Source organism: Jatropha curcas, chromosome 3, assembly GCF_041381405.1.
Source record: "Jatropha curcas cultivar XTBG-Jc1 chromosome 3, XTBG_Jcur_1.0, whole genome shotgun sequence".
Classification (NCBI taxonomy): Eukaryota; Viridiplantae; Streptophyta; class Magnoliopsida; order Malpighiales; family Euphorbiaceae; genus Jatropha; species Jatropha curcas.
The window spans coordinates 28776362-28800411 of NC_143153.1; the positions used below are offsets into that span (position 1 = coordinate 28776362).

Here is a 24050-nt window from a genome sequence, read left to right on the forward strand (position 1 = left end):
TTAGTCATATCGTCCAAAAAAGTATCTTTCTAGAGGTTAAATATCATGGTATTTAACTATTTATTTTTTCACATTTAATATCGTGGTACTATTAGTTGGTTTCTTATTTAATAGCGAAAATAATACCCTTCAGAAAGAGGACTAAATGGTTTAACATAGCTAAACTTGAAAAAATGCCCTGTATATTTACCAAACAAGATGGAACCAAGTTGTATTATTACCTTTTTTTTTTTTTCAATTGGATTGTTGGACGTGATCAAGGAATTGGATCTGGTGCATCCCAAAGCTGTTTTATAAGTGAGTCTGCATAGTATAAAAAAGAGCAGCGTAGAAACTTACGTGGCATAATTTTTGATTGTCAAAATGCTCATGTGGTGAAATGTTAATATATTGAGTTGAAAATAATTTTTACATTTTTAAAAATTATTTTATTATAATCAATAGACAACTTAATTAATATCATTAATAATATCTTTGGATTTAAAAAATTAATAATATCATTAATATTTTAAAAACTTTTCACTTTCTTTTTTTAAATAATTTACAGCATCATTAATATTTATTTTCTTCATTTTCGTTTCTTCGCCGTAACGGACTTTGTATGGATGCCTATTTTAATATAAATGAAAATATAAATACAATCAAATCATACTTTCAACAAAAAGAAATAGATTTTTTCCAAACAATGCAATATTATTTTCATGGCATTTTATTGACGTGAGCTTGATCAATATGGTTTGACGCCGGAATTATGGAGTGTATTCAGTTTTCGATAATCGACTAAGGCCTGATTATGTTGTTTATAAATTATTCTATAACTATTAGATTAAAATTCGTTTTCTAATGTCATTATGTGTGATAGAGAAATAGTTTATGACACAATTGACGTTTATGTTTTGTTTGCTGGGAGAGATAACAGTACATCTCAACCTATTCCAAATGAAGGAAAACTTTGAGGAAATTTTTTTAAAAAAAATTTAATATTTGTTGGATTTATGCTGAGATTTTAGATTATTTATTTAAAATGAATTCAAACAATTTATAAAGATTATTTTACAATCTATTAAAATATTTCTAGAAATTAAAAATTTTAAGCTTCATTATAAACTTGAAATATATATGTATATGTTAATGTATTGATCGTTTTGCGAGAATGTGAGCAAAAAATTAATTTTCATTTTATGTTTTGGACATTAGTAAGTATAATATATTGAATATTTCGATTCTTGAAAATAAATATTTGTTATAATAAACATAAAATTTTTATTTTTAAACATTATATAACATCCGCACGCGAAGCGCGGGAACACGGCTGGTTTTTCAGTGGGCCTTGAATTGTGGTAGGCTCGTGGAAATTGAAGAAATTAATTAGGCAAAAAAATGAGCTCAAATTTAGAAAGATGAAAAAAGAAAAATTTTATACTATGTTCAAAATATTTCCTAACACTAACAAAATGTATATATATTTTTTCATACCATTGTCTAGGCTCTCAATATAAGACCAACGATGTAAAATGTCAAAAGTTTTTAAATAATTTATACTCAATCTTCTATTTTTTTTTTTTTTTAAAAAAACTATGTTGTATCAAATTTATCATTTTGTTATTGAATTTATTAGTTACATAAAAAAGGTGTGAAGAGAATGGGTTTAATCGATAATATCATAATAAAACATCATAATTCTGGCGTACACAAAGGAAAAAGGAAAAAAAAAATCTGAAATAAATAAATCTTTGACCAAACACTTATAACAATAACATATCATAAACTCAGTAGTTGATTACGAAGGAAAACCTAATCTCAAGAACTAAACGGATCTTAAAACATTATTAGCATTCTCTTGTTTCAAAAGAGAATTTCGTGACCACAAAGTTAATATTATTTTTCAATTGGACTTTAAAGTTGGGCACTCTAGTTATTTTGGTTAACAAATTAAGACTTTGGGTTTAGAAATAAAGAGGCTCAAAGGCTAAAAAACAGTAGGGCGAATTTTAAGAGGCCCATATTTTGAGACAAAACCTAGAATTTGAATCGAACCGTACTAAGTGCCGACTTGGTTCACCGATTTTCATCAGATTTTCACCGGTTTACACCTGCGTTAAAGCTATCGATTTTATTATCCAACCGTAGTCCGGTCTGTAGTTGAACCGTCGGACCGATCATGTTTTTAGAATAATGATTTCTAATTAAGCAATTGCATACAAATTTTATGAGATTCATTTCTTCTGATTTTATCACATAATCTTTCACCAGATTTTATCACATAAGATTAATTTAGCTTGTGCAAGAGCGAATTGTTGTTGAATCTTTTTAATAGAGTTCAACGATCAAGTTTTTGTACCTATATAAAACTTGTTACGAGCCTAATCTAAGCGAGTTTTATTGAAAGTTTTGTTATAAATCCAACCATAATTAGAAACCTAAATAATGCTAATCCTCTCTTGGTTGTGAAAGCAAATACCTAAATTAATAACTTTATAATTTTAGATTTGTGGCACACATTACTGCCGTAATTTTCTCAATTTGCGTTGCTCATTACCATAAATTGGTTATTTATTGCTTATAAATAATGCAAAGATCATCTCATTTTGTTGTAGTTCTCTTCGAAATTTATAGACTTTGTTTGGAAAGGAGAGGAGAGAAAATATTGAATTGAGTGCGGATTTTTCTTCCTTTTGACATTTTCCGCACTTTTTTACAAAGGGGTTAACACATGAATATGAAGAAATCTCGTTCTATTTGCATGCACGTGGAAATATTTGCTTGCATATGGTTACTAAATGTAATGCAAGTGAGTTTTTGTTCTCCACTCAGTTTTTCTCAGAGGTAGGAATTTACTTATTTTAATTAAAAAATTATTTTACATATCTTAATTAGATTTTTCTTAAGAGTTAACGTTTCCTTTGTTTGTAGGAATATTTTGGCCGCCGACTCGTCCTCTGGAGTTGTATTGCGTGAAGAGCCTGAATCTGTAACTATGAATTATTAATTTTCTTTTCTTTCCTTAAAAACCTATTATTTTTCATACCAGGCTACAAATAAAAATTGGATATCTCTTTTTAGGTTGTGATCGACAATGGAATTGTTCAAGTCACTTTATCCAAGCCAGGTGGTTTTGTCCTTGCAGTAAAATATAATGGAGTTGAGAACATACTGGAACCTAAAAATGATGTAGATGATCGTGGGTATGCATATATAAGCATTTATCCTTCTCATTTGGTCAAAGCATTTTTAAACTTTTTTTTTTTTTAATATATCTTAATAAGGTGAGAGTTCGAATTTTATGGATAGAGCAGATACTGCCTAAAAATGCTTCATCCATTAGTGGACGGTCGGACGCGATCAATATTTAGTACTAATTTAGCGGGATGAAAATTTATGTCTCGTTAATATCAAAGAAAAAACATCCTAATAGTATCTGACAATATTAATAAAATGAACTTTCTATTTATTAGATTAGTTTCATTTTACAAGATTCAATTCCTTTATTTTATCTTACACTAATTATGTCCTAACAAAAATTTTATTCGCAACGCAGTTACTGGGACATTGTTTGGTACAAACCAGGGGCTGAGGACATTTTTGACAAGTAAATTGCCTCTTGAACAAGCAACTATATAATGAGGACTTATATACATGTTGCTTCTAAACTTGAATCGTACATGAATAATTTGCAGGCTAGAAGCAGCAAATTTTAGTGTTATAACGCAAAATGAAGACCAAGTGGAAGTATCGTTCAACAAAAAATGGGATACTTCCACTAAAGATGCTAGGGCAGTCCCTCTAAACGTCGACAAAAGGTATGATTTTCTCGTGATAATTTTTTTCCCATGAAAAAAAGATATATTGGTAGCAGGGTTAGCATGGGTTTAGCTAGAATTAGAACTAAATTGAACATCTAATGGGGATAATTGGATAAAAATCGGTCCGAAAGTTTTAATTTTGAATCAAACCAAAATTAAGAGCCTGAGTTCCATTCCAGATTCTATTTTCCGTTGTTTTAACAGGAACTGTTGACGAAAGTAACAATTGTGAAAAAAAAAATTATAGGAGACTAAATTGGGTCTCATGGTTCTGATTGAAACCAAAATCAATAATCCTAGGACTAGTTTAGAAGATCGATTCCAGTCCTAGTCTAATTGATTTTTTGTAGGTATATATTGCGGCGTGGGAGCTCCGGATTTTACACATATATTATAATGGAACGTTTGGAAGGGTGGCCTGCCGTCAGCATGGATCAAATTAGGGTTGTTTTCAAACTGGAAAATGAAAAGTAACTGAAGTTTTTGTTCTAACTTATTTTCACTGTCGAAGTGCTTTATGGCACATATATAAGGTCTATAATTTTCAATGATTAGGTTCAACTATATGGCGATATCAGACAACATACAAAGGATCATGCCTACATTTCAAGATCGTGAAAGCAGTCAACCTCTAGCGTATCCTGAAGCTGTTCTCTTGACCAAAACAGCCGATCCTAAATTGCAAGGAGAGGTATAGGTTTTGGACAGCACGATCATGGTTCGATCTTAAAATGAATTTGAATTAGCCGAAATCAGTACCAAATTGTGGTAAACGGTTTTTAATTTCAAACCGTAATAGAAACTGTGTATTTACAGTTCGATTTCGATTTTTCATTTTTTTAAACGAGAATCGGCGAATTTGATTTTAAATCGGCAGTTTGGATTTGCAACCGTGAAAAGAATATTTTTTTTTAAAAAATCCCAATTTGCTTTTTTATTTTATTATACTTTTTAAGATAAATTTGAAGACTTTGGTAAATTGGTTTAGAAATTTAACAATACTATTTATTATTATTGTTATTATCATTTATTTCTAGTTATAATTCAAAAAATAGCTTTATAAAACTGGAAAATTCTTATCGAATTGGATTTTAAATTAGAACGGAAATGAAATCAACGATTCTGAAATCAAATCCGGTGATTCTGAAACTATGTTCATGCTTAATTTTGAATTTTGCTGTTTTTAACTACATAACGAAACTATATGTTGTAAATAGACATATAGTTTAACCTTGCTCTTTAATTAACTTTTACTTTTTAATTAAATATATATGGATTCATGTATTATGGGTTGAAACTTAATGTTATGATATAATGGAATGTATTAGGTGGATGACAAGTATCAGTATTCCATGGATCGCAAAGATAGCAAAGTGTATGGGTGGATATCACAAGATCCGGCGATGGGATTTTGGGTTATCCGACCCACTGATGAGTACTGTACAGGCGGACCATTTAGACAGGAACTGACAGCTCATGCTGGTCCATTTATTTTATCCGTAAGTTTATACCATAAGCTTATTGACTGACAAAAAAAAGAATTTATTTTGAAGTAAAAGCACAAATTAGAATAACGTTATTTTACAAATTTCACCATTAATTCGTAAAATACAATTTTGATGTTATTGAGAATAATGAAACCTAAAATCATGTTTATATGTTCGCTAAACATACCATTACGTTATAACTAATATTTTAAATATCATTTTTATGCATATGCAGATGTTTACTAGTTGTCATTATCTGGGAAAGTATGCAAATACAAATTATGAAGAGCCGTGGAAAATGGTTTTTGGGCCTGTTTTTATTTATCTTAATTCCAACCCAACTGCTGATCAGAAAGCACTTTGGGATGATGCTAAAAGACAGGTAGATTATTAACACATGGTGTTTATTTTTTGAACTAAATGAAAATATTTATTCCCAGCAGAATGTAACCATCTCTAATAACTTTTTATTTTTAATTTTTTTTTCCTTAAATATGCACCATTCCTGCCAATAATTAGATGTCAGTGGAAGTTGAAAGTTGGCCATACAATTTTACTCAATCAGAAGATTTTCCTTATTCTGATAAACGAGGAACTGTCTCAGGACAAATAACAATACAAAATGAGTATGTCATAAGCTTTTTCTTTATTATTATTCTTTGATTAATACTAACAATTTCTGAATATTGCAACAATTAATACACTTTCATATTCGAACTTTTTTACTGTTAATTAGAGGGGATTCCAAATTGGCAAGTGGTGCTCATGTGGGCTTGGCAGCTCCAGGAGATGTAAATTCATGGCAATTTGAGACCAAGGTTAACCCTCCATAACCTTTATCTCTTTTAATTATCTATGAAGCAAAAATTGGAAAAAAACTTACTTCCAATTACTAATATTTTATCTTTTCTTATTTTATTTTAGGGTTATCAATTCTGGACTCAAGCTGATAAGGAGGGGTCTTTCACAATTGAAAATATCCGAGTTGGAACTTATAATTTGTATGCATGGGTTCCTGGATTTGTTGGAGGCTACAAGTACGGTGAGGACATCGCCATTACACCAGGTACGCTGTCCTTTCCTTCTTCTTCTTCTTCTTCTTTATTTTTTATTTTTTATTTTTTATTTTTTTGCTTTAGTTGGTAAATTTAATTTCAAAAATTAATTGGTAATTAATTTCTAAATGCAGGAAGCAATACTAAATTAGGTGTCCTCAACTATGAATCTCCTAGAAAGGGGCCAACCATATGGGAAATAGGGTATGCTGACCGATCAGCTGCTGAGTTCTTTGTGCCGGACCCAGAGCCAACACTTACAAACAAATTATTCATCGACCAGCCAACCGAAAAGTTAGCTCTCATCAACAATTATCAGTTCCAAATCCTTGCACGTAAACAATATTCCTTAACATATAAACTTCTTTTTAATATCTAGGTTTAGGCAATATGGATTATGGCAACGATACACCGACTTGTATCCTAAAGAAGATCTCGTATACAATGTCGGCACTAGTAACTGCAGCAAAGATTGGTTTTTTATTCATGTTCCAAGGTATTTTATCTCATCATTGATTGAAACTTTTCATATTAAAGAGATTACAATCCCGAAGATAAATGTAATATCCATGAACGAAAACTCGTTGTTTGCATTGCAGAAATACTGGGAAAGATGTGTACAGCCCAACCACATGGCAAATAACTTTCGAGCTCCAAACTGTGATTCGAACTGGAAATTACACAATGCAATTAGCCTTAGCATCAGCATCTGAAGCTGAGATACAGGTGCTATAAATCCTCTCTTATTATTACTCGCAAAGTTTTACTAAATGGGAAGTTAACTTAAACTCTGCTCATAATTAAGGTGAGGTTCAACGACGCAGCTGCCAAGCGACCTCTTTTCACAACAGGGCTAGTAGGCAAAGACAATGCAATAGCGAGGCATGGAATTCATGGGATCTACTGGTTTTATACCATTGATGTGCCGAATGATGTACTTGTCGATGGAAAAAATACAATTTATTTGACTCAGACAAGAGTTGCCGCAGCCTTTTCTGGTGTGATGTATGATTACATTCGTTTGGAAGGGCCAACAAGTACCTGATTCGTCAGCTCCAAATTTTTTAAAGTTATTTTTATATACTTTTAAGCATGACAAAATCCAAAATTAATGTCAATAAGTCGATCAGGTACGGCTTAATTGGCCTTTTTCAGGTTTTATAAAAGATGTGGAGAGCAAGAAGTTTCATTTTTGGAGTACGTTATATACAGGAGAAGCTTACCCTCTAATGTTGTAATGTCTAATGATATCCTAGCTCATTAGTTCTCTAATATATACTAAAAATGTTAATGCATATGAAATTTCCCTCTATTCAATCCTTGCTTTGAATTTTTGTTTATTTACATTTTTTTAATTTAAACAAAAGGAGAGATTGTTCAATCCAGTAGGTTTATCCACATCTCTGTTCTTGTTCATTTGACGATCAAACTTTCATAATTTCATACGAAATGAGTGCTTAGCTTCCCTTATATACGTTATATACAGGGGAAGCGTACCCTCTAATGTTGTAATCTCTAATGATATTCTACCTCATTAGTTCTCTAATAAATACTAAAAATGTTAATGCATATGAAATTCCCCTCTATTTAATCCTTACTTTGAATTTTTGTTTACTTTTTTTTTTTTTTAATTTAAACAAAAGGAGAGATTGTTCAATCCAGCGGGTTTATCTACATCTCTGTTCTTGTTCATTTGTCGATCAAACTTTCATATTTCATATCAAATGAGTACTTAGCTTCCCTTGTATGAGCTCCACACGATGAAAAATGTTTCATGTGTGCCCAAATGACAGGAACGATTCTGTTGTGTTTGATTTTGAATTGGGCTTTCAATTTACATGTTAAAATGGGAAATATTTAGTATGATATCGGAAAATGAAAATCAATAGGAAGTTTTTCTCCCTAAAAAATGTGATATTTCTATTAATATTGGCAAAGTTCCCTAAAGACACATAAGATTTATGGATTAATCTGTTAGATTTAATCCCAGTAAACTATTTAGTCATATCGTCCAAAAAAAGTATCTTTCTAGAGGTTAAATATCCTGGTATTTAACTATTTATTTTTTTGCATTTAATATCGTGGTATTATTAGTTGGTTTCTTATTTAATAGCGAAAATAATACCCTTCGGAAAGAGGACTAAATTGTTTAACATAGCTAAACTTTCAAAAATGCCCGGTATATTTACCAAACAAGATGGAACCAAGTTGTATTATTACCTTTTTTTTTCACTTAAATTGTTGGACGTGATCAAGGAATTGGATCTGGTCCATCCCAAAGCTGTTTTATAAGTGAGTCTGCATAGTGTAAAAAAGAGCAGCGTAGAAACTTACGTGGCATAATTTTTGATTGTCAAAATGCTCACGTGTGAAGAGAATTAAAGAAACCGGTAGAAAGTATACATATTTGAATTAGGAGCAGAATGATAGACTCTTTCTCATTATTTAATTCGCAGCAAAATAGGTTACATATATACACAAAAGAAGTTATAACTAACCTATTCTAAAGGGAGTTGTTACAATCTGTTACAAGATACACATCCGATACATGTCCTTTACACCCCCCCCCCCCTCAAGCTGGTGGTGGGGAGAAATCAACCAACCCAAGCTTGGAGACAAAAGTGCGATAAGAATGTGAGGGCAAGGACTTTGTGAACATGTCTGCGAGCTGCATATTTGATGGCAAATGCGGAGTGCTAATCAAACCCGCTTGCAATTGACTTCGAACAACATGGCAGTCGATGTCAATATGCTTAGTACGCTCGTGAAAAACGGGATTGGCCGCAATATGAATGGCTGCCTTATTATCACAATGAAGTGGAATTGGTCGAGCAATGTGGATGTGAAAATCAGTTAAAAGAGAAGTTAACCACTGAATTTCGCATACAGTAGATGCCATTGCTCGATATTCGGACTCTGCCGAGGACCGACTAACCGTTGATTGCTTCTTTGTCTTCCATGAAATTAATGAAGTGCCCATAAAAATACAAAACCCAGTAATGGACCGTCGAGAATCACTAAACGACGCCCAATCTGCATCAGAGAAGGCTCTTAACTTTAAGTCATTTTTAGCCGACAAAAATAATCCCGTGAAACTGGTACCTTTCAAATATTTGACAACAGTAAGAGCAGCTTTTAGATGTGAATGATGAGGAACCTGCATAAACTGACTGAGTTGTTGAACAGCATAACTAATATCGGGGCGAGTCATGGACAGATATAGTAAGCGGCCAACAAGACGTCTGTAACTGCCCGGATCCTGCAACGGATGCCCCATATCTGTGCTAAGCTTCATGCCTTGAATATAAGGACTGTCCGCAATTTTTGCATCTTGAAGACCAGTGTCTTGAATAATTTCAGAGATAAATTTATGTTGAGTCAAGAACATACCATCATCTGTCCTTGCTACCTCAATGCCCAAAAAATACTTCACATCCCCAAGATTTTTTATGGTGAATTTGTGATCTAAATAAGACTTCAATTCTGAAATTAATGTGACAGATGGGCTGGTAATTAAGCAAACATCCACATAAACTAAGAGAGCAATAAAAGAAGCACCGCAGCCTTTAGTAAATAAACAATGATCAAACGAAGATTGTTTGAATCCCTGGCTCAATAAAGAAGTTGTCAATTCTTTATTCCACTGTCTACTGGCTTGCTTTAACCCGTAAAGAGATCTCTGCAACTTGCAAACCTGTCCCTCTGCAGCTTTGTCATAACCAGGAGGAACCTGCATATAAATATCTTCATCAATAGTACCGTGTAAGTAGGCATTATTGATATCCAGTTGCTGAACATTCCAAGAGTTGGCGACTGCTATAGTCAAGAAAACACGAACAGTAACTAATTTTGCAACTGGAGAAAAAGTATGGAGATAATCCAAGCCAAGCAACTGGTTGTATCCCTTGGCGACAAGCCGAGCCTTATAGCGATCAATGCTGCCATCTGCATTATATTTAATCCTGTACACCCACTTACAACCAACTGGTTTAGTATTAGGAGGCAAATCAGTCAATATCCAAGTGTTATTTTGTTCCAATGAAGCTAGTTCAATATTCATGGCATTTACCCAATTCATGTTTTGTTTAGCATCATTATAATTGCAAGGTTCTTTAATTTTAGACAACTGCACAATAAAAAACATATGGGATGTAGTAAAATTAATTTGGGAAGTGGACGAGGCACCTAGTAGCATACTCATTAAGCCAAGCAGGTGGTCGTCGGGTTCTTGTGCTACGCCGAACTTCTGGTAAAGGAACAATATTTTGGGAAATAGCAGCATCATCCACCTCGCATGGAATTCCATCATTTCGAGCCGGGGAAACAAGTAAATTTGGGAAATGGGTAGGAGGTGCGGTAGGAAAAGAGGTTGGAGGTTCGGTGCTCGGTAAGGTAGGCTCATGGGTAGGTTCAGGTTGTGGAGTGTTGGTGATTTGAGATTCGGAAAAGGTAGGATTAGTATCAACAGCACACATGGGTAGTACAAAAGTGGTTACATCTGTTGGATTGGTTTGATGAAAAGGAAAAATGTTTTCCACGAAAACAACATCTCTGGAAACAAGGATGGACTTGGTGGTTAAACAATAGAGTTTATAAGCCTTTTGATTTTGAGCATAACCCAACAAGGCACAAGGGAAAGCTCGAGGGTCAAATTTCTGTTTATAGGGTACAGTGTTGGTAGCATAACAAAGACATCCAATGGTGCGAAAATAGCTATAATTTACCTGTTTCCCATGCAGCCGTTCATAAGGAGTTTTCCAATCCAGGTTTTCTGATGGCAATCGATTGGCGATATGAGTGGCAGCTAACAACAATTCAGACCAGAAAATAGATGGGAATTTTGATTGAAAAAACAAGGTGCAAGCAATGTTCAAAAGCGTCCGATGCTTCCGTTCAACAACGCCGTTCTGCTGAGGAGTATAAACACAAGTCCTTTGGTGTAAAGTGCCATGGTCCTGTAAAAAAGAGCTACATGCAGCATTCACAAATTCTGTTCCATTATCTGTTCGGATAGCCTTTACCCGTTTGTCATAATGAGTGAGCACATAATTAAAGAAAGATTTCAAGGCAAGCAAGACCTGGTCTTTCGTTTTCAACATATAAGTCCAACAAAACCGGCTGTAATCATCAACGATGGTTAACATATAAACCGCATTGGTAATTGACTTCAATTTATATGGTCCCCACATATCAATATGAACCAAATCAAACACGTGCACAGAAGAAATAACACTGGTAGGAAAAGATAATCGCGTTTGCTTTGCAACAGGACAGACAGAACACATCAATTCAGTATAATCACAATGAGCAACTCCATCCACATATTTCAAACGTTTAAAAGAAACGTGTCCTAATCTGGCATGCCAAAGCAAGGCCAAGTGCTTATTATGCTCAGAACAACGAGCAACAGAATTACAATTTATTTGCTTAGAAAAAGAATCTTTCGCCAAATAATAAAGATCTCTGATCACGGTTCCCCTTGCCAAAACTTCACTAGTCAGTAAATCCTGGAATAAGCAATATTCAGGAAATGAGTGCACTGATAATCCACAGGTTCTTGTGAGAAGACTGATTGATAAAAGATTACAACTAAAGGATGGAACATACAGAACATTGTATAACACAATTCTGGCATTCAATCTGATATTACCAATGTGAGTAACCAATCGTGTGGAATTGTCAGGTAGTCGGATGGTTGTGGGTGGATTGAGTTTAATAACATGATCGTAAAAATGGAGATGTGGTGTAATATGATCTGTTGCGCCAGTGTCTATTATCCAATTATCCTTGCAATTAAAATTAATGCTAGTAAAAACAGAATTAAGTAAAGTACCTGCAAAGTTCACGTTCTGGACATCCCCTTCAACGTGTGCACTGCTGCTGTCTTTGGCGGTGAGAAATTTCTGAAATTCCTGTAGTAAATAATCGGGCACTCCTGTGTTCAAAGAATCCATGCCCTTTTGCTTCGGCACCACCAAATTTAAGGGGTTATCAGCTGGTGCAACTCGAACAACATTATTTGCACTGTAATACTTGCGAACATCCACTCCCTTCTTCCGCTGCAACTCGATGAACCAATCTGGGTATCCATGAATAAGAAAACAGTCATCAATGGTATGACCTGTAGTTTTGCACTTAAAGCAATACTGTTTTTTACGTTCCTCTTTTCTTGCGGAAGAAAGATTTCTGGTATACCCAGCCCCTGCACTGCCGCGAGTTCCCATAGGATTCCTTTGAGCAAGCATAACAGCAGCAGTTTCAGAGGAAGCAGTACTGTCAGTTTGCACCTCCCGTTGTTTTTCAACGCTTATGATCATAGAGAATGCTTTATTAAGGGAAGGTAATGGGTCTTGGAGCAGAATTTGATTTTTCACGTTGTCATATTCGTCACCTAACCCCATCAAAAATTGCATCAACAGCCGATTGTTATCATAATCGGCAATCGCAGTACTAGAATCACAACAAAAAGGTAACGGAGCTAAGCAACTCAACTCATCCCACCTGCGTTTCAGATTGGTATAATAATCTGTAACAGAACTATTACCTTGTTTGTAACCAGCGATTTCTCGTTCAATTTGGTAAATCATCGGCCCATTACTCTCTCCATAACGCTGTTTTAATTCGTCCCAAAGAGCCTTTGCATTCTTACAGAATACAAACGCATTAGAGATGTCTTTGGATATAGCGTTCAACAACCAGGAGACTACCATGCTGTCTGCTGTCAACCATCTGTCATAATCATCAGATTCCGGTGACGGCGATTTGATTTTGTCGTTGATAAATCCGAGTTTCTTCTTTGCTCGAAGAGCGATTTGAACGGATCGACTCCAGGAAAGATAATTTTGTCCCGTCAGAGGCGTGTTAACAAGGCTGAACCCAGGAGCTTCGGAATGGTTTACATGATACGGATCGTCCGCATTATTTTTGGTGTTAATCGCAGCGAGAATCTTCGCTAAATCGTCGGGAGACATCATCGTAGTGAGCTTTGTTTATGCTCTGATACCATGAAGAGAATTAAAGAAACCGGTAGAAAGTATACATATTTGAATTAGGAGCAGAATGATAGACTCCTTCTCATTATTTAATTCGCAGCAAAATAGGTTACATATATACACAAAAGAAGTTATAACTAACCTATTCTAAAGGGAGTTGTTACAATCTGTTACAAGATACACATCCGATAAATGTCCTTTACAACGTGGTAAAATGTTAATATATTGAGTTGAAAATAATTTTTACATTTTTAAAAATTATTTTATTATAATTAATAGACAACTTAATTAATATCATTAATAATATCTTTGGATTTAAAAAATTAATAAAATTAATAATATCATTAATATTTTAAAAACTTTTCACTTTCTTTTTTTAAATAATTAACAATATCATTAATATTTATTTTCTTCATTTTCGTTTCTTCGCTGTAACGGACTTTGTATGGATGCCTATTTTAATATAAATGAAATTATAAATACAATCAAATGATACTTTCAACAAAAAGAAATAGATTCTTTGCAAAGAATGCAATACTATTTTCATGGCATTTTATTGATGTGAGCTTGATCCATATGGTTTGAAGACGGAATTATGGAGTGTATCCAGTTTTCGATAATCGACTAAGGCCTGATTATGTTGTTTATAAATTATTCTATAACTATTAGATTAAAATTCGTTTTCTAATGTAATTATGTGTGATAGAGAAATATTTTATGACAGAATTGACGTTTATGTTTTGTTTGCTGGGAGAGATGACAGTACATCTCAACCTATTCCAAATGAAGGAAAACTTTGAGGAAATTTTTTTAAAAAAATTTTAATATTTGTTGGATTTATAGTGAGATTTTAGATTATTTATTTAAAATGAATTCAAACAATTTATAAAGATTATTTTACAATCTATTAAAATGTTTCTAGAAATTAAGAATTTTAAGCTTCATTATAAACTTGAAATACATACGTATATGTTAATGTATTGATCGTTTTGCGAGAATGTGAGCTAAAAATTAATTTTCATTTTATGTTTTGGTATTAGTAAGTATAATATATTGAATATTTCGATTCTTGAAAATAAATATTTGTTATAATAAACATCAAATTTTTATTTTTAAACATTATATAACATCCGCACGCGAAGCGCGGGAACACGGCTAGTTTTTCATTGGGCCTTGAATTGTGGTAGGCTCGTGGAAATTGAAGAAATTAATTAGGCAAAAAAAATGAGCTCAAATTTAGAAAGATGAAAAAAGAAAAATTTTATACTATGTTCAAAATATTTCCTAACACTAACAAAATGTATATATATTTTTTCATACCATTGTCTAGGCTCTCAATATAAGACCAACGATGTAAAATGTCAAAAGTTTTTAAATAATTTATACTCAATCTTCTATTTTTTTTTTTTTTTTTAAAAAAACTATGTTGTATCAAATTTATCATTTTGTTATTGAATTTATTAGTTACATAAAAAAGGTGTGAAGAGAATGGGTTTAATCGATAATATCATAATAAAACATCATAATTCTGGCGTACACAAAGGAAAAAGGAAAAAAAAAATCTGAAATAAATAAATCTTTGACCAAACACTTATAACAATAACATATCATAAACTCAGTAGTTGATTACGAAGGAAAACCTAATCTCAAGAACTAAAAGAACTAAACGGATCTTAAAACATTATTAGCATTCTCTTGTTTCAAAAGAGAATTTCGTGACCACAAAGTTAATATTATTTTTCAATTGGACTTTAAAGTTGGGCACTCTAGTTATTTTGGTTAACAAATTAAGACTTTGGGTTTAGAAATAAAGAGGCTCAATGGCTAAAAAACAGTAGGGCGAATTTTAAGAGGCCCATATTTTGAGACAAAACCTAGAATTTGAATCGAACCGCACTAAGTGCCGACTTGGTTCACCGATTTTCATCAGATTTTCACCGGTTTACACCTGCGTTAAAGCTATCGATTTTATTATCCAACCGTAGTCCGGTCTGTAGTTGAACCGTCGGACCGATCATGTTTTTAGAATAATGATTTCTAATTAAGCAATTGCATACAAATTTTATGAGATTCATTTCTTCTGATTTTATCACATAATCTTTCACCAGATTTTATCACATAAGATTAATTTAGCTTGTGCAAGAGCGAACTGTTGTTGAATCTTTTTAATAGAGTTCAACGATCAAGTTTTTGTACCTATATAAAACTTGTTACGAGCCTAATCTAAGCGAGTTTTATTGAAAGTTTTGTTATAAATCCAACCATAATTAGAAACCTAAATAATGCTAATCCTCTCTTGGTTGTGAAAGCAAATACCTAAATTAATAACTTTATAATTTTAGATTTGTGGCACACATTACTGCCGTAATTTTCTCAATTTGCGTTGCTCATTACCATAAATTGGTTATTTATTGCTTATAAATAATGCAAAGATCATCTCATTTTGTTGTAGTTCTCTTCGAAATTTATAGACTTTGTTTGGAAAGGAGAGGAGAGAAAATATTGAATTGAGTGCGGATTTTTCTTCCTTTGACATTTTCCGCACTTTTTTACAAAGGGGTTAACACATGAATATGAAGAAATCTCGTTCTATTTGCATGCACGTGGAAATATTTGCTTGCATATGGTTACTAAATGTAATGCAAGTGAGTTTTTGTTCTCCACTCAGTTTTTCTCAGAGGTAGGAATTTACTTATTTTAATTAAAAAATTATTTTACATATCTTAATTAGATTTTTCTTAAGAGTTAACGTTTCCTTTGTTTGTAGGAATATTTTGGCCGCCGACTCGTCCTCTGGAGTTGTATTGCGTGAAGAGCCTGAATCTGTAACTATGAATTATTAATTTTCTTTTCTTTCCTTAAAAACCTATTATTTTTCATACCAGGCTACAAATAAAAATTGGATATCTCTTTTTAGGTTGTGATCGACAATGGAATTGTTCAAGTCACTTTATCCAAGCCAGGTGGTTTTGTCCTTGCAGTAAAATATAATGGAGTTGAGAACATACTGGAACCTAAAAATGATGTAGATGATCGTGGGTATGCATATATAAGCATTTATCCTTCTCATTTGGTCAAAGCATTTTTAAACTTTTTTTTTTTTTAATATATCTTAATAAGGTGAGAGTTCGAATTTTATGGATAGAGCAGATACTGCCTAAAAATGCTTCATCCATTAGTGGACGGTCGGACGCGATCAATATTTAGTACTAACTTAGCGGGATGAAAATTTATGTCTCGTTAATATCAAAGAAAAAACATCCTAATAGTATCTGACAATATTAATAAAATGAACTTTCTATTTATTAGATTAGTTTCATTTTACAAGATTCAATTCCTTTATTTTATCTTACACTAATTATGTCCTAACAAAAATTTTATTCGCAACGCAGTTACTGGGACATTGTTTGGTACAAACCAGGGGCTGAGGACATTTTTGACAAGTAAATTGCCTCTTGAACAAGCAACTATATAATGAGGACTCATATACATGTTGCTTCTAAACTTGAATCGCACATGAATAATTTGCAGGCTAGAAGCAGCAAGTTTTAGTGTTATAACGGAAAATGAAGACCAAGTGGAAGTATCGTTCAACAAAAAATGGGATACTTCCACTAAAGATGCTAGGGCAGTTCCTCTAAACGTCGACAAAAGGTATGATTTTCTCATGATAATTTTTTTCCCATGAAAAAAGATATATCGGTAGTAGGGTTAGCATGGGTTTAGCTAGAATTAGAACTAAATTGAACATCTAATGGGGATAATTGGATAAAAATCGGTCCGAAAGTTTTAATTTTGAATCAAACCAAAATTAAGAGCCTGAGTTCTATTCCAGATTCTATTTTCCGTTGTTTTAACAGGAACTGTTGACGAAAGTAACAATTGTGAAAAAAAAAATTATAGGAGACTAAATTGGGTCTCATGGTTCTGATTGAAACCAAAATTAATAATCCTAGGACTAGTTTAGAAGATCGATTCCAGTCCGAGTCTAATTGATTTTTTGTAGGTATATATTGCGGCGTGGCAGCTCCGGATTTTACACATATATTATAATGGAACGTTTGGAAGGGTGGCCTGCCGTCAGCATGGATCAAATTAGGGTTGTTTTCAAACTGGAAAATGAGAAGTAACTGAAGCTTTTGTTCTAACTTATTTTTACTGTCGAAGTGCTTTATGACACATATATAAGGTCTATAATTTTCAATGATTAGGTTCAACTATATGGCGATATCAGACAACATACAAAGGATCATGCCTACATTTCAAGATCGTGAAAGCAGTCAACCTCTAGCATATCCTGAAGCTGTTCTCTTGACCAAAACAGCCGATCCTAAATTGCAAGGAGAGGTATAGGTTTTGGACAGCACGATCATGGTTCGATCTTAAAATGAATTTGAATTAGCCGAAATCAGTACCAAATTGTGGTAAACGGTTTTTAATTTCAAACCGTAATAGAAACTGTGTATTTACAGTTCGATTTCGATTTTTCATTTTTTTAAACTGAGAATCGGCGAATTTGATTTTAAATCGGCAGTTTGGATTTGCAACCGTGAAAAGAATATTTTTTTTAAAAAAATCCCAATTTGCTTTTTTATTTTATTATACTTTTTAAGATAAATTTGAAGACTTTGGTAAATTGGTTTAGAAATTTAACAATACTATTTATTATTATTGTTGTTATCATTTATTTCTAGTTATAATTCAAAAAATAGCTTCATAAAACTGGAAAATTCTTATCGAATTGGATTTTAAATGAGAACGGAAATGAAATCAACGATTCTGAAATCAAATCCGGTGATTCTGAAACTACGTTCATGCTTAATTTTGAATTTTGCTATTTTTAACTACATAACGAAACTATATGTTGTAAATAGACATATAGTTTGACCTTGCTCTTTAATTAACTTTTACTTTTTAATTAAATACATATGGATTCATGTATTATGGGTTGAAATTCCTTAATGTTATGATATAATGGAATGTATTAGGTGGATGACAAGTATCAGTATTCCATGGATCGCAAAGATAGCAAAGTGTATGGGTGGATATCACAAGATCCGGCGATGGGATTTTGGGTTATCCGACCCACTGATGAGTACTGTACAGGGCGGACCCTTTAGACAAGAACTGACAGCTCATGCTGGTCCATTTATTTTATCCGTAAGTTTATACCATAGGCTTATTGACCGACAAAAGAAAGAATTTATTTTGAAGTAAAAGCACAAATTAGAATAGCGTTATTTTACAAATTTCACCATTAATTCATAAAATACAATTTTGATGTTATTGAGAATAATGAAACCTAAAATCATGTTTATATGTTCGCTAATAACATACCATTACGTTATAACTAATATTTTAAATATCATTTTTATGCATATGCAGATGTTTACTAGTTGTCATTATCTGGGAAAGTATGCAAATACAAATTATGAAGAGCCGTGGAAAATGGTTTTTGGGCCTGTTTTTATTTATCTTAATTCCAACCCAACTGCTGATCAAAAAGCACTTTGGGATGATGCTAAAAGACAGGTAGATTATTAACACATGATGTTTATTTTTCGAACTAAATGAAAATATTTATTACCAGCAGAATGTAACCGATCTTATTAATAACTTTTTATTTTTAATTTTTTTTTCCTTCAAATATGCACCATTCATGTCAATAATTAGATGTCAGTGGAAGTTGAAAGTTGGCCATACAATTTTACTCAATCAGAAGATTTTCCTTATTCTGATAAACGAGGAACTGTCTCAGGGCAAATAACAATACAAAATGAGTATGTCATAAGCTTTTTCTTTATTATTATTCTTTGATTAATACTAACAATTTCTGAATATTGCAACAATTAATACACTTTCATATTCGAACTTTTTTACTATTAATTAGAGGGGATTCCAAATTGGCAAGTGGTGCTCATGTGGGCTTGGCAGCTCCAGGAGATGTAAATTCATGGCAATTTGAGACCAAGGTTAACCCTCCATAACCTTTATCTCTTTTAATTATCTATGAAGCAAAAATTGGAAAAAACTTACTTCCAATTACTAATATTTTATCTTTTCTTATTTTATTTTAGGGTTATCAATTCTGGACTCAAGCTGATAAGGAGGGGTCTTTCACAATTGAAAATATCCGAGTTGGAACTTATAATTTGTATGCATGGGTTCCTGGATTTGTTGGAGGCTACAAGTACGGTGAGAACATCGCCATTACACCAGGTACGCTGTCCTTTCCTTCTTCTTCTTCTTCTTCTTCTTCTTCTTCTTTTTTTTTTTTTTTTTTGCTTTAGTTGGTAAATTTAATTTCAAAAATTAATTGGTAATTAATTTCTAAATGCAGGAAGCAATACTAAATTAGGTGTCCTCAACTATGAATCTCCTAGAAAGGGGCCAACCATATGGGAAATAGGGTATGCTGACCGATCAGCTGCTGAGTTCTTTGTCCGGACCCAGAGCCAACACTTACAAACAAATTATTCATCGACCAGCCAACCGAAAAGTTAGCTCTCATCAACAATTATCAGTTCCAAATCCTGGCACGTAAACAATATTCCTTAACATATAAACTTCTTTTTAATATGTAGGTTTAGGCAATATGGATTATGGCAACGATACACCGACTTGTATCCTAAAGAAGATCTCGTATACAATGTCGGCACTAGTAACTGCAGCAAAGATTGGTTTTTTATTCACTGTTCCAAGGTATTTTATCTCATCATTGATTGAAACTTTTATATTAAAGAGATTACAATCCCGAAGATAAATGTAATATCCATGAACGAAAACTCGTTGTTTGCATTGCAGAAATACTGGGAAAGATGTGTACAGCCCAACCACATGGCAAATAACTTTCGAGCTCCAAACTGTGATTCGAACTGGAAATTACACAATGCAATTAGCCTTAGCATCAGCATCTGAAGCTGAGATACAGGTGCTATAAATCCTCTCTTATTATTACTCGCAAAGTTTTACTAAATGGGAAGTTAACTTAAACTCTGTTCATAATTAAGGTGAGGTTCAACGACGCAGCTGCCAAGCGACCCTCTTTTCACAACAGGGCTAGTAGGCAAAGACAATGCAATAGCGAGGCATGGAATTCATGGGATCTACTGGTTTTATACCATTGATGTGCCGAATGATGTACTTGTCGATGGAAAAAATACAGTTTATTTGACTCAGACAAGAGTTGCCGCAGCCTTTTTCTGGTGTGATGTATGATTACATTCGTTTGGAAGGGCCAACAAGTACCTGATTCGTCAGCTCCAAATTTTTTAAGTTATTTTTATATACTTTTAAGCATGACAGAATCCAAAATTAATGTCAATAAGTCAATGGGGTACGGCTTAATTGGCCTTTTTCAGGTTTTATAAAAGATGTGGAGAGTAAAAAGTCTCAGTTTTGGAGTACGTTATATACAGGAGAAGCTTACTCTCTAACGTTATAATTTCTAATGATATCCTAGCTCATTAGTTCTCTAATATATACTAAAAATGTTAATGCATATGAAATTCCCCTCTATTCAATCCTTACTTTGAATTTTTGTTTACTTACATTTTTTTAATTTAAACAAAAGGAGAGATTGTTGAATCCAGGAGGTTTATCTACATCTCTGTTCTTGTTCATTTAACGATCAAACTTTCATAATTTCATTGAAGTGAGTGCTTAGCTTCCCTTATATATGTTATATACAGGGGAAGCGTACCCTCTAATGTTGTAATCTCTAATGATATTCTACCTCATTAGTTCTCTAATAAATACTAAAAATGTTAACGCATATGAAATTCCCCTCTATTCAATCCTTACTTTGAATTTTTGTTTACTTCTATGTTTTTTTTTAATTTAAACAAAAGGAGAGATTGTTCAATCCAGCGGGTTTATCTACATCTCTGTTCTCGTTCATTTGTCGATCAAACTTTCATATTTCATATCAAATGAGTACTTAGCTTCCCTTGTATGAGCTCCACGCGATGAAAAATATTTCATGTGTTCCCGAATGACAGGAAGGATTCTGTTGTGTTTGATTTTGAATTGGGCTTTTAATTTACATGTTAAAATGGGAAATATTTAGTATGACAACGGAAAATGAAAACCAAGTGGAAGTTTTTCTCCGTAAAATATGTGATATTTCCATTAATATTGGCAAAGTTCCATGAAGACACATAAGATTTACGGATTAATCTGTTAGATTTAATCCCAGTAAACTATTTAGTCATATCGTCCAAAAAAGTATCTTTCTAGAGGTTAAATATCATGGTATTTAACTATTTATTTTTTCACATTTAATATCGTGGTACTATTAGTTGGTTTCTTATTTAATAGCGAAAATAATACCCTTCAGAAAGAGGACTAAATGGTTTAACATAGCTAAACTTGAAAAAATGCCCTGTATATTTACCAAACAAGATGGAACCAAGTTGTATTATTACCTTTTTTTTTTTTTCAATTGGATTGTTGGACGTGATCAAGGAATTGGATCTGGTGCATCCCAAAGCTGTTTTATAAGTGAGTCTGCATAGTATAAAAAAGAGCAGCGTAGAAACTTACGTGGCATAATTTTTGATTGTCAAAATGCTCATGTGGTGAAATGTTAATATATTGAGTTGAAAATAATTTTTACATTTTTAAAAATTATTTTATTATAATCAATAGACAACTTAATTAATATCATTAATAATATCTTTGGATTTAAAAAATTAATAATATCATTAATATTTTAAAAACTTTTCACTTTCTTTTTTTAAATAATTTACAGCATCATTAATATTTATTTTCTTCATTTTCGTTTCTTCGCCGTAACGGACTTTGTATGGATGCCTATTTTAATATAAATGAAAATATAAATACAATCAAATCATACTTTCAACAAAAAGAAATAGATTTTTTGCAAACAATGCAATATTATTTTCATGGCATTTTATTGACGTGAGCTTGATCAATATGGTTTGACGCCGGAATTATGGAGTGTATTCAGTTTTCGATAATCGACTAAGGCCTGATTATGTTGTTTATAAATTATTCTATAACTATTAGATTAAAATTCGTTTTCTAATGTCATTATGTGTGATAGAGAAATAGTTTATGACACAATTGACGTTTATGTTTTGTTTGCTGGGAAAGATGACAGTACATCTCAACCTATTCCAAATGAAGGAAAACTTTGAGGAAATTTTTTTAAAAAAATTTAATATTTGTTGGATTTATGCTGAGATTTTAGATTATTTATTTAAAATGAATTCAAACAATTTATAAAGATTATTTTACAATCTATTAAAATATTTCTAGAAATTAAAAATTTTAAGCTTCATTATAAACTTGAAATATATATGTATATGTTAATGTATTGATCGTTTTGCGAGAATGTGAGCAAAAAATTAATTTTCATTTTATGTTTTGGACATTAGTAAGTATAATATATTGAATATTTCGATTCTTGAAAATAAATATTTGTTATAATAAACATAAAATTTTTATTTTTAAACATTATATAACATCCGCACGCGAAGCGCGGGAACACGGCTGGTTTTTCAGTGGGCCTTGAATTGTGGTAGGCTCGTGGAAATTGAAGAAATTAATTAGGCAAAAAAATGAGCTCAAATTTAGAAAGATGAAAAAAGAAAAATTTTATACTATGTTCAAAATATTTCCTAACACTAACAAAATGTATATATATTTTTTCATACCATTGTCTAGGCTCTCAATATAAGACCAACGATGTAAAATGTCAAAAGTTTTTAAATAATTTATACTCAATCTTCATTTTTAAAAAAAAAAAAAAAAAAAAAAAAAACTATGTTGTATCAAATTTATCATTTTGTTATTGAATTTATTAGTTACATAAAAAAGATGTGAAGAGAATGGGTTTAATGGATAATATCATAATAAAACATCATAATTCTGGCGTACACAAAAGGAAAAAGGAAAAAAAAAATCTGAAATAAATAAATCTTTGACCAAACACTTATAACAATAACATATCATAAACTCAGTAGTTGATTACGAAGGAAAACCTAATCTCATGAACTAAAAGAACTAAACGGATCTTAAAACATTATTAGCATTCTCTTGTTTCAAAAGAGAATTTCGTGACCACAAAATTAATATTACTTTTCAATTGGACTTTAAAGTTGGGCGCTCTAGTTATTTTGGTTAACAAATTAAGATTTTGGGTTTAGAAATAAAGAGGCTCAAAAGCTAAAAAACAGTAGGGCGAATTTTAAGAGGCCCATATTTTGAGACAAAACCCAGAATTTGAATCGAACCGCACTAAGTGCCGGTTTGGTTCACCGATTTTCATCAGATTTTCACCGGTTTACACCTGCGTTAAAGCTATCGATTTTATTATCCAACCGTAGTCCGGTCTGTAGTTGAACCGTCGGACCGATCATGTTTTCAGAATAATGATTTCTAATTAAGCAATTACATACAAATTTTATGAGATTCATTTCTTCTGATTTTATCGCATAATCTTTCACCAGATTTTATCGCATAAGATTAATTTAGCTTGCACAAGAGCGAATTTGTTGTTGAATCTTTTTAATAGAGTTCAACGATCAAGTTTTTGTACCTATATAAAACTTGTTACAAGCCTAGTCTAAGCGAGTTTTATTGAAAGTTTTGTTATAAATCCAACCATAATTAGAAACCTAAATAATGCTAATCCTCTCTTGGTTGTGAAAGCAAATACCTAAATTAATAACTTTATAATTTTAGATT

General features: G+C 32.3%; 1 protein-coding gene and 1 pseudogene across 2 annotated transcripts; both read left to right on the plus strand.

The window, feature by feature from the left end:
- Positions 1–2588: 2588 nt before the first annotated feature.
- Positions 2589–7662, plus strand: LOC149497858 (uncharacterized). Its single transcript, XM_089719827.1, has 16 exons — positions 2589–2826; positions 2914–2971; positions 3064–3185; positions 3539–3589; positions 3678–3800; positions 4154–4273; positions 4359–4494; positions 5132–5302; positions 5526–5672; positions 5810–5916; positions 6027–6108; positions 6215–6356; positions 6480–6639; positions 6725–6841; positions 6945–7071; positions 7151–7662. Exons 1-16 carry the CDS (start codon positions 2714–2716, stop codon positions 7388–7390), a joined length of 2016 nt encoding a protein of 671 aa, XP_089575953.1. The 5' UTR covers positions 2589–2713; the 3' UTR covers positions 7391–7662.
- An 8110-nt stretch (positions 7663–15772) lies between these two features.
- On the plus strand, positions 15773–20604 carry LOC149497859 (uncharacterized; annotated as a pseudogene). Its single transcript, XR_016319900.1, has 16 exons — positions 15773–16017; positions 16105–16162; positions 16255–16376; positions 16730–16780; positions 16869–16991; positions 17344–17463; positions 17549–17684; positions 18326–18497; positions 18723–18869; positions 19011–19117; positions 19228–19309; positions 19415–19556; positions 19678–19836; positions 19922–20035; positions 20139–20268; positions 20348–20604. The product of XR_016319900.1 is annotated as an uncharacterized LOC149497859 (transcript).
- The last annotated feature ends 3446 nt before the right edge of the window (positions 20605–24050 follow it).

Bases quoted from the DNA above. Each gene is read 5' to 3' on its own strand.
- LOC149497858 (XM_089719827.1), top strand. From the start codon at position 2,714: ATGAATATGAAGAAATCTCGTTCTATTTGCATGCACGTGGAAATATTT. The intron at 3,186-3,538 runs GTATGCATATAT...TTCGCAACGCAG, and splicing joins AATGATGTAGATGATCGTGG to TTACTGGGACATTGTTTGGT. The intron at 3,801-4,153 runs GTATGATTTTCT...GATTTTTTGTAG, and splicing joins CCTCTAAACGTCGACAAAAG to GTATATATTGCGGCGTGGGA.